Below are 16,784 nucleotides of genomic sequence, written 5' to 3'. Positions count from 1 at the left end.
TTTTTTTTTTTTTTTTTTTTTTTTCTTTTTCTTTAAAGTCTCCAGTGCTGGACTATTTGGTCAGACTTTCTTCAGTGTTCTATATCCATGCCATCCACTATAGTAGCTACTAGCCATGTGTAACTTTTAAGCACTTGAACTATGGCTAGTGAAAATGAAAAAATGAGTTTTTAATTTAATTATAATTAAATTTCAGCTGTGATTAGGGACTATAATATTAAACATTACGGTGTTATAGTATAAGTGTGTGTCTATACATGCACACGTGCATGTATTTGCATACATATGCATGCAGAGTAGGGAGTAGTATGACAGAAAGGAAGGAGAGTAAGAGACCTTTATATTGGATGAAGGAATCCTGTCCATGTTACTGCTCAGAATGTATGGATTTGGATTCCCCAATCCAGCAATCATTTTCTACTTTTGTGGATTTTTTATTCATATTTTATTATATATATATGAATAACCTACTACTTTATGTGGTAGGCAACATGTTGTTAAAATAGTTCTGTTTTTTCTAAGTTTGATATTCCTAGTATATCAAGCACAATGTACCCATTAAATTTATTATCTTACCTATCTTTAAAATCTTTTATTGGATCAATCTGTGAATGGAGTTTATGAGATGTCTGGATTATGTGCTGAAATTTTCTGTATTTGTAGTAAAGTGATATTATTTAAGAACATGAGTTTTCTCATTGCTCTCTGACCCCATGTAAGTTATTTATCTGCTTTTAGCCTTAGATTCCTCATCTGTGAAATAAAGATAATAGTAATATTTATCTCATATGTTTTTTAAGAGAATGAGATTAGATAGTGACTTATATGAAGCTCATACTACATTGTCTGGCATTTAATGATATTAAAACTAATGATGATGATGAAGATTTGGGGTTTTGTACTCTGCTAGGAATTCAGAATTCACCCAATGGATATATTTCATATTCATAATTACATAATTGAATATTCTTTCCTATAAGTCAATTAGGTTTTTATTAAATTTTGAATTTGTAAATAGTGTTGTTATTCCAATTTTGAATTGATATTCTGTTTTCTGGAAAGGGCAGTAATTGTGACATAAAGGAATGAAGATAATTAGGTGACTTTTGTATTCCTCAAATTCATGCAGTATAAATATTTCTATAAAAGAGTTCTGTTCTAGCAGTGAAAATTGGAAAATGATGTGGTAATATTATGATTCATTGTGTTGTTTGTAATTAATTAGATGCCTATTAGAATTTGATAAACAATAAATGGTACATTGTCAAACTATTCCCTTTATTAAAGTACTGACTTGAAAGTGTCTCATAATTATTTTATACCATCGTCAATAAATTCATCATCCTTGTTCAACTATATATTAATATACTGTAGGTAAAATATTTAGTAGCATTGCAGTGTTATCTAATTAAATATAGTTATTTAGATGTTGGTATATTCATTAATTTTGACTTTTACTATTTTTACTGTTTCTTGGTTTACATACTTTTATTTGTGCAAAGGTACAATTATAAGACTTATTAAGTTGTTTCTTATGGAAATGTTCTCTTTACTAGTTGGGTATTAAAGAAGCCATTAAACTTGAATTTCTGGCAAAAACCATCATAGCAGATGGAAATTTTTCTCTCTATTAATTTTGGATTGGTCATGTACTTTGGCTTGTTTGGTCATGTCATAGTTGTAACGTAACAAGAATCATTCAAGCAAATACAATGTTATAGTACTATACACAGGATGCAAACATATATCCTAGCCTATGAAAACAATATAAAGTCTTACACAATTTCTTATTGTAATTGTAAGGTTATATATTCCATTAATACATAAACTTCATAATAACTTGGTTGGTGTATCCTTGTAACATAATGCCAAGTCTATGAAAATATTTAGTTGTTTGAGTATGTTCTCCTGATATCTGAATATCTTAGAAACTGGACTACATTGTTCACTTATCATTTAGGTATAAGTAATGTTCTAAACATCCTTAGTTGTCTTCTTCAACTCCTTTAAAACATGCAGCTTTTGATTTTTTAATCTGGATGTGAGATAGAAGGGTTGATCTCCCCAAGAGCAGCTTTAGATATAAAATTAAAAGCAATGTACCTTTTTAATCTTCTCTATGTTAAAAAATTAACTCTATGTTAATAACAGGTCTAGAGAAGTCAAATGCATTTGAAATATATTTGTTAATGTGTATTTTCCATTATAACTACTTATTTATGTTTTTATTTATACGTATTTAATATCTTTACTAAATTTGGCATTTTCCATGAATCCCCTAGAAGTCAGCTCTTTAAGTATTCTACTACCTATTACATATATTAAAAATAGTCAGTTTAAATGTGTACCTCTTCAATTAAACTATTAGCCAGTTGCCTTAGATTTTTATCAGCATTTTCTAAAAATGCTATTCAAGAATAATATATGCAACACCTGGAAATGAGCATTTTGCCAGTTCTCTTCTTGCTTGCAATTTCCAGATAAATTTCCTTTTGAAAGGAAATTTCAAAATCAGAAGGTTAGAAGAGCAAAATTAATTTTCCAATAGAAATATAATTAATGAAACATTTCTTTTGGAAACAAACATGTACACTTCATTATGCTGAACATGTTAGTATTGGTATCACAGTGCCTTCTAGTTGATCTTAACTCACTCACATTAATATTTTACACTAACCATGTTAATTCATTTAGTTACATATTTTAATACTCTATATATTTTGCGTTAATCTATCCCAATAAGAGGACAGAAATAGTGTAAATCAGAGTAATAATTTTCCCAAGATGTTACTGTTCCCTGTTTGATAATAGGCTAATTTTATAACTATATTTGATTGATTTTAGAAAAGTATAACCATATAGAATTGAGGCCAAGTGCACTCTGAGGAAAGCTGGATATGAAAGATGCATTTCACGAACTTTTCAAGGGGCCCGATATGCACACTCTTTGAACTTTGGTTTTCTCAGAGGGAGTTTAATATTCTTTCATATTGTTCAGTAAAGCATAAAATACTTGATCATACACCACATTTTTGTTAGAATTATTTTGACATCAGAAACTTTATTGTTTCTTTGTTGTTCTTAATCTAAAGTCATAACCATCGTTATAAGTATTTGCATTTCTTGTTTTATAATATGTGTGTATTTTTGCCTTCAGTGAATGCATTTATCCAAATGCATTCAGTAAATATTTCCTTAATTTATTTGAACATATTTTTTAACAAATTTGCTTTCTTGTTTCAGGTGGCGTGCATGCAGTTTATAAATGCCCTTGTCACTTCTCCATATGACCTTGATTTCCGAATCCATTTAAGGAATGAATTCCTTCGTTCAGGACTAAAAACCATGTTACCAGTAAGTTTAGTGTGTATATTATGCTGATGAACTTTTAACAATTTTCTCTTTGGACAAAAGTATATTTTGAAATAACATACTTATGTGCCTTGCAGTTTTCTTTTGTGAAACTTTAGATGTTATGTAAGCTATTTTTCATTGCGGTAATGTCATTCTCAGTGTAGAAATCATGATTCCAAATTCAGCTAATGGTGTGCCCTGAAGTGATGTAGATTTTTTTTCTTCTTCAAGTCAAAAGGGAGTTTCTTTTCTTTGAATTTTGAGAATATAGAAAACTAGTTTGTGTGTGCATACGCGTGTGTTTTTGTGTGTGTGCAGTCAATTTTCAATTAGAATTTTTTACTTTTCTCTTTGATAACTTAGATTGCTCATTTGTATTCAAAATAAGTATGTATAGAGTTCTCATTAGTTTATTCTAGATGCATTGCTTAAGAATGGTGCTCTTGTAACAGTGCTTTAGGAACTTTTATAAAGAAAAGTAGTTTTACTTCTTAATTGAATGTGAATTTTTGTTCTAATTAATAGTGTTAAAATAGGTTTGGAATAATTTCATAGTCAGAATTGGAGACAAATGAACACACTTATTCTGTTAATACAAGTCCAATTACTGTGGCTCTATATTTTATTGTGTTAAGCATATTAACTGAAGAGTGACTTTCTTTAAGATTAAGGCATTGTAAAAGAGACAAGTGACATTTCACTATTCTTTTCACTTAAGCTATTGAGAACACACCTGAGAATTAAGAAGTAAAAGTCAAGGAGGAAAAAGAAAGGGCTGAGCAAAGAAAAATCTTAATAATTGATGTGTAGTACCTGGGTTACTAGACATGCCAAAATTCGGGAAATTTCTTGGTGAGGAGCCAGCATGCAATATGCATCTGTCACTTGTGGTTGGATACTCTTAAATGAAACCCATTATACCAAATTGTAAGATTGGGTGTATTTAAACCCATTTTAATAAAATATATTTTGGGTCTTCCTCATTTAATGCATTTCTATGTTAGTGTTATCTTGAGTGGCTCTTTAATTTTTGACTTAAAGTCCAGTCAATTGGACACAGTGAATCCAAGCAACGTTTTTTTTGTGAACCATGTAGAGATTCATGTTCAGTGTGTAGTTCATGTAAGTGCATTCACCAGTTATAGGATATGTGACATGTCCTTATTTTTGTTTTATCATTAATCTCTCTTTCTGCAAAACCTGTGGCCTTAGATAGCTAGAAATGATCTTATACTCTTTTTATTTTTGGTTGCTTTTAAGTTGTCATCTTAATGGTTTTCATGGCTACTCTTACTTGTCTTGTTCTCTGTTTCTGGGAAAATAATGTGTTTGGATACTTGCAGTTTCCAGGGGATCCTTAGCATACTTTCCTCATTTACTAATATGCCATGTTTCTGCTGTACTTATTACTACACCTTTCAGTTCCCTCTCTCTAGAATGAAATGTTCATTTTCTTACTACTACTAATGAATTGCTAGTTAGGAATACTGTAATATTTGTTTTAATTTATTTTATTCCTCATCTTTTCAGAAGAGATATGGTAGGGTTGATCCTCAGCACCACATAAAAATTATATATAAAGATATTGTATATATAAACAAATATTTTTTTAAAAGGGCTGGGGGGTGTAGCTCTGTGGTAGAGTGCACTACTACTGCAAAAACAAAACAAAATTCCTAAAAAACCCTAAAACCAACAAAAATCTGAAGCATATTTTTAATATTTTCCAAATTAATGATAGTATAATTTCATAATTTTTTGATATTTCACATCTTATAATATAAAACCTTGGTGATACATTTCCATTTTCCTTTATGTGATATCTATCATATCATTTGTACTTCATAAACTTTTTTTATTTCATTAAATATTAAATATTTGGGGATATATCTTTCAAGATTTGACATTTGAAAAGATATTTTATAATTAAGAATAGATGTATATATATATGTATGCATATGCATTTATATTAATAGTTCTTGGCCATTATTAATAAAGAACATTTATATATATTGCATTTATATGTGTTTATATTTTTTATATTATGCAATGATATTTAGACAGTCATTTTCACTGAAAATATTTCAGTCATGCAGACTGGTTTCAATGTTTTGTAAAGTTTTGATACTAATTAAACGATAGTTTTATTTAAATTTTTCTATTTTTCACACATTTACCTGTGTTCAAGTTTTGTGATGAATGTCTAAGACAATATATTATGACATGAGAATAAAGAAAATTTCATATTATAAAATATGTGAAAGGTTGTTTCTGTAATAATCAGCATACTGGACACCATCTCCAACTTCTGCAATTTTTTGAATAGAGTTCAGAAATTAACTCATGATATTACCCACTAATGTTAGGTAATTTTGCATTGCAATAAATCCTCTATTCCCCTTCAAATTGGAAAACTGGTGTCAAAGCAGGGTATTATTAAGAAGGAAACTAAGTGGAGATACATTTATTCATTATGTATTTTTTTCAGATTATTTAAAAACATTAAACAATGTCTTCATATGCTCTATACATAAATATGAATGTTGATAAACATAGGTAAATGTGAATGTATGTTGAATGTTAGAAAAAAAGAACATCTAAAAATTTCTTATACTGGATTTGCCTTCAGTTATAGCCATTACATCCTCATTTATAATTCTTCTACTGAATAAAATACAAACAAGAAATGCATCCCAATTTGTTTTATTTACCTAATTTGAAGTACACCATGCTTGCATTTCTTTTTAGAGTTCAAGCTCAACTCTGAATATCCTATTCCCACTTTCGGTAACACCCTTGAGCATCCACAGTTGTGATTATCGATTTGGGTTTTGAAAGCTGCAACTTAATGGACACATATTAAGAGATATTCCAGGTGATATATATTAAGCCCAACAATCTCTAGTGTGGCATGCTCCCAAAGTTTTTTTTTTATACTATTCTTTTGAAAACTATCAGAGGTTTGTAATGCATGTGCTTAGGATGTATTACAAAAATCTTCAAAGCCCAAGTTGATATTTTGTGATTAGGCTAAGCAAAAATGAAAGGTGGGGGAGGAGGCTAAGAATTACAGTTTGACAAAAAATTCCTAACACCTTTTTGCTTTAAAAATCACAAAATATCATTTAATATAAATTTGTTTAGACAACTTTTTCACGCCATACTTGGGACTGTTGTGCTTGAATATATCCTTGCATTTGTCCTTTATTAATACAATTGGTCTATATTTGCTCATTTTTTTTGGCCAGAGGCTATGTGTGAATGTTTTAACTGCATGAATTCTTTTGTGATCTTTGATTAGTATGTTTAGTCAAAACCACAGCATTTATTTGAGTTGTTAGCAATTAGTATTTTAGTTGTTATTGTAGAAGTAATCATTAATTTTTTAATGTGAATATCAAAATCGGGGCATGGAAGGAAAGTGCAGTGAATGCAGTGAGGATCTTTTATTTTTAAATAGAAAATCTTTGTTACATTTACTTTCTTTCAGGAAACCAACTGCCTTGGTCCATTTTTGAAATTGCTTATGTGTGTATAAATGAATAATTGTGTTATTCCCCTTATTTTCAAAATTTGCTGTTGTCAAACTTTTATTCATCTGCTAAGTTTTATGTTTATATACTAGGATCTAAAAGAAAAAGAGAACGATGAGCTTGATATTCAGTTGAAAGTATTTGATGAGAACAAAGAGGACGACCTAACTGAATTATCCCATCGTCTCAATGATATTCGAGCAGAAATGGAATATCCTTTGACAACCCCAAAATAATTTTGTGCATATCATGTAAAAGGGATTTGTGGGTAATTTGGGGGACCATTATTAGAGTTCTTTTCTGCCAGCCCAGATTGTATCCGTGTATTTACAATGGAATCTTGTTCTGATGTTGTCCTGGAGATTTATGCTGAGGAGCTGTGAGACTCTCTTGATGGTGTGTACAGACTACATTGAAATCTAGATAGTGGCTCAATGTATTATAGGGATATTCTGCTCACTAGTCTTGAATAGACAAGTATAACTTACATATAAGAATGAGGAAAAGTCCACAGAGTTCCTTTGTGACTATAGGTAATATGGTTTTTCAATTTATTAAATGGTACTCCAGTGAGAGATATCAGTCCATTAAAATAAATGTCTTATTATCTATCTGATGTCTGTTTTCTTTAGTAGTAATAAAAATGTTTAGATCCATCAAGGCTATGTCATAGAAAGATCTGGGTCAAATACAGCTAGATTATAATCTTCCCTTGGCATGGACATGTGAAATGATTTTTGACACAAGACATGGTTGTCATAGCACTGTTGGCCATTTGCTTCACATCCATTGAATTTCTTACTCATAGATTCTGGGAAGTTGGGAAATCTTCAGAACCATAGTGACCTTTGAGCTGGACTTTTTCCCAGTGATATGTTCTCTTCCCTGTAAAAAAAAAAAACTGTAGTTATATTCCCTTCCTTGACATTCCCAGAGTACTTTGTTCTGTCTTATTTATGTACACTTCTCTGCTCCTGTGAGATTGAGGGCAGAAATGTTATGTTTCATTTTTTCCTCCAGTGCACCTGTCGAAATCATATAAAGATAAGTGTGTATGTAATGAATAAAAAATTTATTATTATGAGGAATAAGTTCTAATCCAAGTTTTAGTGATATATGTCTGCACTAGCTTTTCTAATATTAAATGCTTTTTATATCAATTAATAAATATCTTGCTTTTTATAGATTTCCCTTATAACCAAATGTCACTGTATAGCTATTGTTGGATTCATTCTGTAGCCATTTAAGGGACCTTATGATACTTTAACACAAACCTCTTACATGGGTCTAAGAAGTAATCCGTCATATACTTAATTCTACTTCAGAGAAAATGTTGACATTTCAAGTTATTTTTAGGGTGTTGGATTACATCTTATCTTTTACCTTTATTTTCAATCGATTTTCTAGGTCTTCACTTTTGTTATGAAACTGAATTCATTTTTGAATTGTTTTCTCCTCCACTAAAAGCACCTGCACTTCCACTTTATTCCTAAGAAAAATATATTTTAACCTCCTTTGTCTTTACTCTCCCAATTTCTTTCAAACCGTGAACAACAAATGAATACAAATAATAATTTCATATTTAGTATTTTATCTAGGTAAAATAAAACTGCTTTTTTGATCTTTTAGTAGTTTAAAGCATGCTCATTTGCCTTCTATCTTATATGGCATTGAAAATACAGTAGTAGTGGTTTGTACGGATAATGTAGGCCCACTTTGAAAACCACAGGGACATCAAGATAAAACCATTTTCATTGATGGTATTGCTGTTCTAATGGTACCAGCTATAATCTGTACTTCAAAATATAATGAATGAATTATTACTCAAGCTTTTGACAGCCAAGTGGTCTTGGAAATGCTCTTTAGGTCTGATTTTCTGGTTAAAAGACTAAAATTATTCCATAGAATCATTTTCTTTACATAAATGTTTAAATACTAGATCATGGTGTTGAAGGTTTAGAAACAGTAATAGAAGTAAAATGGTAAACGTAGTTTTTAAAAAATTAAGTTGCTTTTGTTATGAGTGAAAATTTCATCAAGAATCTTTGATATTTTTTCCTTTACTTACTTTTTTACTGATATGAATGAAGTATATCACCTTCTATATAATATGTTGAAAGATACTGCAGCTGAAAATTACTTATTATCCATTCTGCAACACTTTTTGCTCATCAGAAATGATTATTATATCAGGTAAGAGGCACTTCTAAGAGTAGCATATTTATAATTTGAAATGGATATCAAAGGAATAGAACCTAGGCAATATATACATATGTACATACATAGGATATAGGAACTTGACTAGGTTACATTTTTTTGTGGGGGGCACCAGGGATTGAACTCAGGGATACTCAACCACTAAGCCGCATCCCCACATCCCCACATCCCAAGCCCTATTTTGTATTTTATTTAGAGATAGACTCTCATGGAGTTGCTTAGTGCCTTCCTTTTGCTGAGGCTGGCTTTGAACTCGTGATCCTCCTGCCTCAACCTCCTAAGCCACTGGGATTACAGGCATGTGCCATTGCCACTGGCAGTAACATTTTTAAAAATGTATTTAAAATGAGCCAGAAGAGAGATGTACTTATAAAAATGGCGTATCCCAGGAATAGGACTGTTAGTAGCAATGAACCCAATCGAAACTACTGACTCTGATGAATTTCCTTTGCTAGATAATGGTAACACAGAGAGGTAAGACCAAAGATTCTAGGACATTTAAAAATCCTGAACATTTTAATAAGATTTTATGATTATTTCTCTTTTATAGCCTTTATAGAGTAATAAATATAATTTAACACCTTTAGAAAATATGTATGCAGGGGCTAGGGATAAAGCTCAGTTTGCAGAGTGGTTGCCTCACCTGCACAGAGTTCTGGGTTCAATCCCCAGCATCACACACACACCCACACCAAAAAAAAAAAAGCAAATATTTCACTTTTATGTCCACTGATATAATTTTTCTAAATGAGTCTGATAATAACCCATGAAGTTAAAAGTTTTAGAATTTGGTAACAGGGAATGTGTATGCAAATCAAAGTTATAAAATGGTTTCTGAATGATGGAAATTATTTATTGTCTACTGACTTTGATCTTATATTTAGCTGTTAATTGTCTTCATATTTTAATTTGCATAAAATTTTGACCACCTACATTTTCTGATTTTCAAAAAATGCTTGATTAAGGGGAAAACGAAGGCGACCATGAAGTAAGGTTTGGTTGCAACAAAAATGATGGTTTTAAAGCAATATGGAGAACGCTATAGATCAGTACAGATCAATAATTTGATAGATATCACAGCATTACAGAAACATAGAAAAAATGTTAAAATATTAAATTATATGCTCTTTTTAAGCAGGAGAGATGCTACTGCATTAACAATGATTTATTGTTTTCTATATTAAATTATGACAGTTAAAGAGATATTGTGCTCTGAGGTGACCAGTTACCTGGGGTAACCATTCATATAAAACTATTTATTTCTCAGTAAGTATAATAAATGACAAGTTGCCCACACATGGTTTCCTTTTCATACTGAGAATATCTCTTTGAGGTAGATGTGTAACAAATACTTTTATTCCCCTTGAGATTATTAACCTGGTTTCCCAGAGAACAATTATATTTGCCTTATTTACTCAGAGTTGTCAACTAGACTCGGATCATGATCCAGTATTATTTACCATATATCAAATAATGACTTTGGGGGAAAAAGCTCCAGATATATAATGTATAGTAGTTCTTATTCTTAATCTTATGACCAGCCTCATAACTAAGGACAGAGAAAAAACAAATAGAATCTGTTTGAGTTCATTTTCAAATTTTTTTAGTGGGTTGAGAAGCATTTATTTAGGAATGTTTATGTCATGATTTGTCTATAGTAATACTTATTACTGATTTTCTCTGCTGAGTTTATTAGCCTCTCCAAAATTCTAAATCTTCTTAAAATTTTAATGCAAAAATTGCCTTTTTTATTTTGTAGTATGAATGTCATCGTTTTTTAAGGCCAAAATTACCTTGATAGATTACAGAATCACCAGATGTTTTAAAACCTTTGACACTTTAAACAAATTGGGACTACAGCCATGCATATTAAGTGCACATGCTTTTATGAAATGGATCTTTTAAAATATGTTATACAAAAAAATCTTTGAAATAGTTTGAAACATCAGTGGCTCAGTACAGTTTTATAAACTGTTGCACATATCTTAAGGAAAAGTACTGTAGTAAATTTAAGATGTTGCTTGCCCCCTAATACCAAGAAACTCATCACTTATTGAAATTCAGAACTTGTGCATGCCTACAGTCATTTCTGTGTCCATGGATATAGAATAAAAGGGGTCATCTTTTTCATTAACTTTAGAAACAATAGTTCAAGCCAACAGATAATGTTTTTAAGTATCTTTGAACACAAGCGTGAATCTCTGCAGACTAGAAGATTAAGTCACCAAGTATTTCCATTTGATTATATCACAATGGGTTTGGCACTATAACATCCAGAGCATCTTTCTTTAAGCTTTGGCATATTTTTTCCAAAGGTAGTGTACTGGTTAGAGGGCTTTTTTCTTTTTTTTAAATAGCTCTAATAAAAGACAATTCTTTTGACACACTAATTCTTTTCTTAAGAAAATTTATTTGTATAAGTAGAAAATAATTATTCACATATACTTTCTCTCTTTTTCAGGCCACAGTATTATAAAATAATTGAGGAGTGTGTTTCTCAGATAGTGTTGCACTGCAGTGGCATGGACCCAGACTTTAAGTACAGGCAAAGATTAGACATTGATTTTACTCATCTGATAGGTATGGAATATAATCTTTACTGTCCTATGTGCTTTATATCTTCTATATAATGGTACTTTTTAAAAGTAGGTCTCTCATTGAATAACTTCTATTACCATCTGGTATATCATTATGTCTGTAAGTATCTTATTGCTGTAATTATTAATTATGATGATCATGGAAGTTCTGCCTGTGTGATTAGATCTGTTAACCTATTTGTTAAGTACCAATAGTACTGAACTCAGTTTTAACTCATTGTCCCACAAAAAGGCATTTTATTATAGATGAATGCCTTGCTTTTTAGAAGCATGAAATATTTTAATTTAATATTTTAAATATTTTAATTCAATATTTTAAATATATTAATTCAATTTATACTGGTGTCTTTGAAATCATGTGTATAATGGGATATCCTTAGTATTGCTAAAGCTTAAGAGATAAAATACTCACTTATTTCTGCAACTTAAGACCTTTTTAGGCTATCAAATAACTCAGTTTGTATTTTCATAGACATTAGAGTTACCAAAAATTCTGAGGTCATTATGTACATGTCTTTGGATTGCTGAGGAAATAACCTTATATCATCCTAGACTGCTATTTATCAGTGCTTTGTAGAATAATCTCAGAAGGATCATGTGAAACTTCCCTCATGAAATATGCTATGATATATGGCTTTACAGTTGAGCAGTTTTATTTATACCTAATTGAAATCACTATTGCTGAGGTTCAAGCACAAACTCACTTCTAAACAACAGCTGTTGAATGCCAAATATCTATTATTTTTCATTCCATAGCACAGGGCAGAGTTGTTGGAATGTTCAAACATGTATAACTTAATATTACCATGTATTCTTTTCTGTTTTGAAATGCAATCCACACTTATTGTAGGAATCTTGAGTCACAAGTCACATTACAATTAGTCCCTTTTCAGTTCTGTACATTTCCTTTTGTCTGTTTATCTATGTGCTTGCCTTTCTGCCTGTTCGTCTGCCTGTCTATATGCTGATTTTTCATGGAACATTATATGATGATTTTTTTTATGTTAACTTTCAAAATGTGACTTTTAATGTCTGTATAGTATTCCGTTGTATCAAGTATCATGATTATTTTAATGAGTTCTTACTTATTGTATATCTAGATGGTTTTCATCTGAATTATAAATGAATCTTCACCAGCATTCTTGTTTAAAAATGTTTGACTTTTTCTCGTTATTTTCGTAGGATTGATTGCTGTAAGCACGGGCTTGAATTTTCAAAGCCAAATGATTTTCAGAAAGCTTGTGTTATTTGCCTTTGTCCTAGCAATGAATGTGAATGCTGGCCTTAGTTCATATTTTTCACTGAGTTTGATAAACTTAGTTTATTTCACATTTTGTTGAGCAAGTCATAAGGGACTATTTCCAAATCCATGTGTTGGCTTATAATCCATTAGGGTCCCTAGTTGGCACACATAATCTATTGCTGATTTTGGATAGCTGTTTTAATGTTCAACAGATATTTGTTTTGTGTGCTGTGTGCCAGGTGCTTACAATTGTATAATGTTTATGAAAAGAATTGAGGATGACAAATGAAAGGATCAATTGAGAGAGGATAATCAGCATCATAAACCCATTATGACCTCATCCACATATCATCACTGTAATTGTGAACAGATCTTTAACTTCTTTAAGTTCCAGCTGCCTCAGTTCTAAAACAGGCAAATCGAATATTTAGGTAGCTCTTGGTTAAAGTCCTTTTTGAAAAGCTGATGAATCCCATGAACCTTTAATTAGAACACATATACACACACACAAATACACACAAAATTATCAAGTGCTTCAAGAACTCCTGGGAATTCTAATAATTTCTTTTTTAAAATAACTTAGACTGAGGTTGCTAAGATTTCTTAATTCTGTAAGTCTAGTATCTTTCACAAATTGGATCAGATTGGATCCTTGTGTAAAAATCTCCTGTGTTAGTTTACCTCAGCATTTCTGTGACCAAAATACCTGACAAATATAACTTAGAGGAGAAAAAGTTTATTTTGGCTTCTGGTTTTAGAGCGTTATTCCATGGTGTCTCATCTCATTTCTCTACACTCCAGTGTGAGGCAGTACATTATGAGGGAAGGGCCCAGAATAGGAAAGAAAGTTGTTCCTCTTTTGCCAGATCAAAAGGTGGTGGGGAGGCCAAGGAGTGCAGTGAAGGAGCCATTGGGAAGATGCATGTTTCCAGTGCAGGACCCCATTGACCCATCTCCTCCAGCTATGTCCCACCTGCCTCTGATTACCACCCAGTTAGTTCATCCAAACTAGGATGGCCTGATTAGGTTACATCTCTCATAATATATAATCATTTTACCTCTGAACAGTCTGAACATTCTTCTATTATTAACATTCTTCTATATATTCTTCTATATAACATTCTTCTATTATTAACATTCTTCTATATAACATTCTTCTATTATTACCTATTAAGGTAGAAGTATTAACATAGTTTGGAGTTGGGGAGCCTCATATCCAAACGATAACATCTCCAATGCCTTCCTATTCAAATTTAAAGTCAAAATCATTTCCAAGTATGGCTAACACAGCATGGGTGTGGCCTTCCCCTTTGACCTAAGAACCTAGTGCTTTACTTCTTTGTTGCTTTGCTCCAAACACACATTTAAAAAAGAAAGAAAGAAAGAAAGAAAAACTGTATTGAGATAAATGTGACATAATAAAAAATACCTATATTCTAAGTATTCAATCTGACAAATATTGAGACATGTATACTTAAAATCATCAGAAAATCAAGATAATAAACATCACTATTGCTCATTAATGTTTCTGCATACTTTTAATCCCTCCTTTTGCCTTCTACCTGTCCTTATTCTAAGAAAACCACTGATCTCTCTTTACTTTCTCTTACTAGTTTCATTTTCTAAAGTTTTAAAAATTTTGAAAATTTGTTCATCTTCTAATATTTTTATATAAATAGAAGCACATAGCATGTACTCTTTGATTCAATATAATTATTTTAAGATTTATCCTAATGTTGTATTGCATGTATCAATAGTTCATTCTTTTTTATCACTGAGTACTATTCCAGAATATGGATATATGAAAATTTATTTGTACATATATTTGCTGATGATCATTTAGTTTCCAGTTTTTATCTATTATAAATAAATCTGTTATGAACATTCATATAAAAGTCTGGGTACAGACATATTTTCATTTTTGGGGATGGGATTGAATACATAGATGTGGAATGGCTAGGTATTATAGACTTTTTATGTAATTATGAAAGATACAATTTTTCCCCAAAGAAATACGTCCATTACTTATAGCTTGAAGTACTTGATTGGACCTGAGAAGTTTTAAGTTTGTTTCCCTATGTTCATGGCACATTTTGTACCATATTAAAAGTTATTTTAAATTGTTCACTGGAAAGCATGAAGTAATGAATGTGACTCTTGTCTCCCCCCTTCAGCATTTTTTGAAGAATCATCTTGAGTCTTTATGATCTTAAATTTGAGATCTTTGCCACCTGTTCACCCAAAGTCAAATACAAATTTTTTAACAATTCTATAATTGTATAAGTTGAAACATAATTAAATATCTTTATAACAATGATAAGTTAGTCAGATATATTTATAGATGCTTGGTTTTGTGCTTTAGAATGCCATCATTCAATTCAGTTAGTTTGTCCAAGAAAAATGTCATGTTTGTTTGATATATGGTAAAGGTTAGTTTCTCTTTAATAGCAACTGGCATAGAAATGATAGTGTGGGGTTCGTGTTGTAACTCAGTGGAAGGGTGCTTGCTTAGCATGTGTGAGGCATTGGGTTTGATTCTTAGCACCATGTATAAATAAATAAATAAAATAAAGATCCATCGACAACAAAAAATATTAAAATGAAATGATAGTGTGCATAGAATTATAGGCTGGCAGCTACCTTTGGGCTAGAGATCTCATGTTATAATTTCTAATTATTTCTGATAAATCTTACTAGATTCTTGTGTGAACAAGGCAAAAGTTGAAGAAAGTGAACAAAAAGCAATGGAATTTTCAAAGAAGGTAAGGCTTATAAAATATTAGCCTAATTGTCAAATTAATCAGCATGTTGTCTACTTTGTTTCTTTATATGAAATCTGATAACTTTTGTTTCAGTTTTATAGTACTTTATATCTCAGGATTCAAATGAAACAACAGAATATTGATTTATTTCCTGATAGGGTAAGGTCATTACTCTTCCCTTCTCATCACCTTGAAAACACTATCCATATTATACTAAAGTGATAAGAAAAATTCAGCTGCTGAAAGCACATATTTAGAAACATTCAACCAAAATAAAATGTCTCATTGCTTTCCTGTATCTCTTACTTAAAATAGGTATCATTTTGGCTAACTAGGAGATATTTTACTGGTCTTTAAAGCTACTGTCTTTAAGTCAGTGTTGTTGATAGCAATAGAAAGTTGTAGTATTCTCTTTCTCTGTCTCTTCTTAGACTTAGCTTCTTTAATTTTGTAATTGCCACTTGTTAAAGGATGCTGCTACTTCATGGAGTCTTGGTGGAATCTCACAGTGCCCTTTCTTTCTGTGCTAATGCCTTATGTAAATGTCTTTGAATATTGCCAAAATTATGAACATCTTAATTTTATTTAGACCTAAGATTACCTTTTCATTGTTTCCTATAAGCATAGTTACCATTTAATTAATTTCTACCAAGTTTCTTCCTTCCTTTCTGCTTTATTTCCCTCCTTCTTTTTGTTCTAGATCCTTTTAAGAGTTGGTGTAGTGTTTCTTTCTTGTTGGGTGCAGGGAAGACCAAAGCACAAGTCTAAAAGCTCTCCAGTTTTCTGCCTTCTGACAGCAAGATAAAGTGCTTACATATTGCTATCTCTCCAAAGTTATGACTTACCTTGGAGATTAGATAATCACTTTTGCTATCACTCTAGAAATTATAGAGTTACTTCAGGGCATCTGAAGAAATGTCTTTGCTCTTTCAGTTACTAGAATAGATTTTTAAGAGCTTGAGCATAAAATGTTTGTGTGAAGCTGTCATTTTTATTGGCGAATGAAAATGTGTGCTTTTTGATTAATAGACCTTTATATTTCTGATGTTCTTGTTTTAAGTAGCACACTTTAAATTCC

The 16,784-nt window shown here is 31.0% G+C and overlaps 1 protein-coding gene across 10 annotated transcripts in view; it reads left to right on the top strand.

Moving 5' to 3' along the window:
- Diaph2 (diaphanous related formin 2) overlaps window positions 1-16,784 on the top strand; it is an 831,690-nt gene that overhangs the window by 250,106 nt on the left and 564,800 nt on the right. For all 10 annotated transcript variants that reach the window (XM_048797310.1, XM_048797302.1, XM_048797304.1 and 7 more), the window contains 5 exons: window positions 3,244-3,354; window positions 6,980-7,098; window positions 8,964-9,080; window positions 11,566-11,684; window positions 15,642-15,706. In XM_048797310.1, the coding sequence (XP_048653267.1) occupies window positions 3,244-3,354; window positions 6,980-7,098; window positions 8,964-9,080; window positions 11,566-11,684; window positions 15,642-15,706 (531 nt within the window). The remainder of the gene's footprint in view (window positions 1-3,243; window positions 3,355-6,979; window positions 7,099-8,963; window positions 9,081-11,565; window positions 11,685-15,641; window positions 15,707-16,784) is intronic.

Source organism: Marmota marmota, unplaced genomic scaffold, assembly GCF_001458135.2.
Source record: "Marmota marmota marmota unplaced genomic scaffold, marMar, whole genome shotgun sequence".
Taxonomy (NCBI): Eukaryota; Metazoa; Chordata; class Mammalia; order Rodentia; family Sciuridae; genus Marmota; species Marmota marmota.
This window is presented reverse-complemented; position numbering and strand designations above follow the sequence as displayed.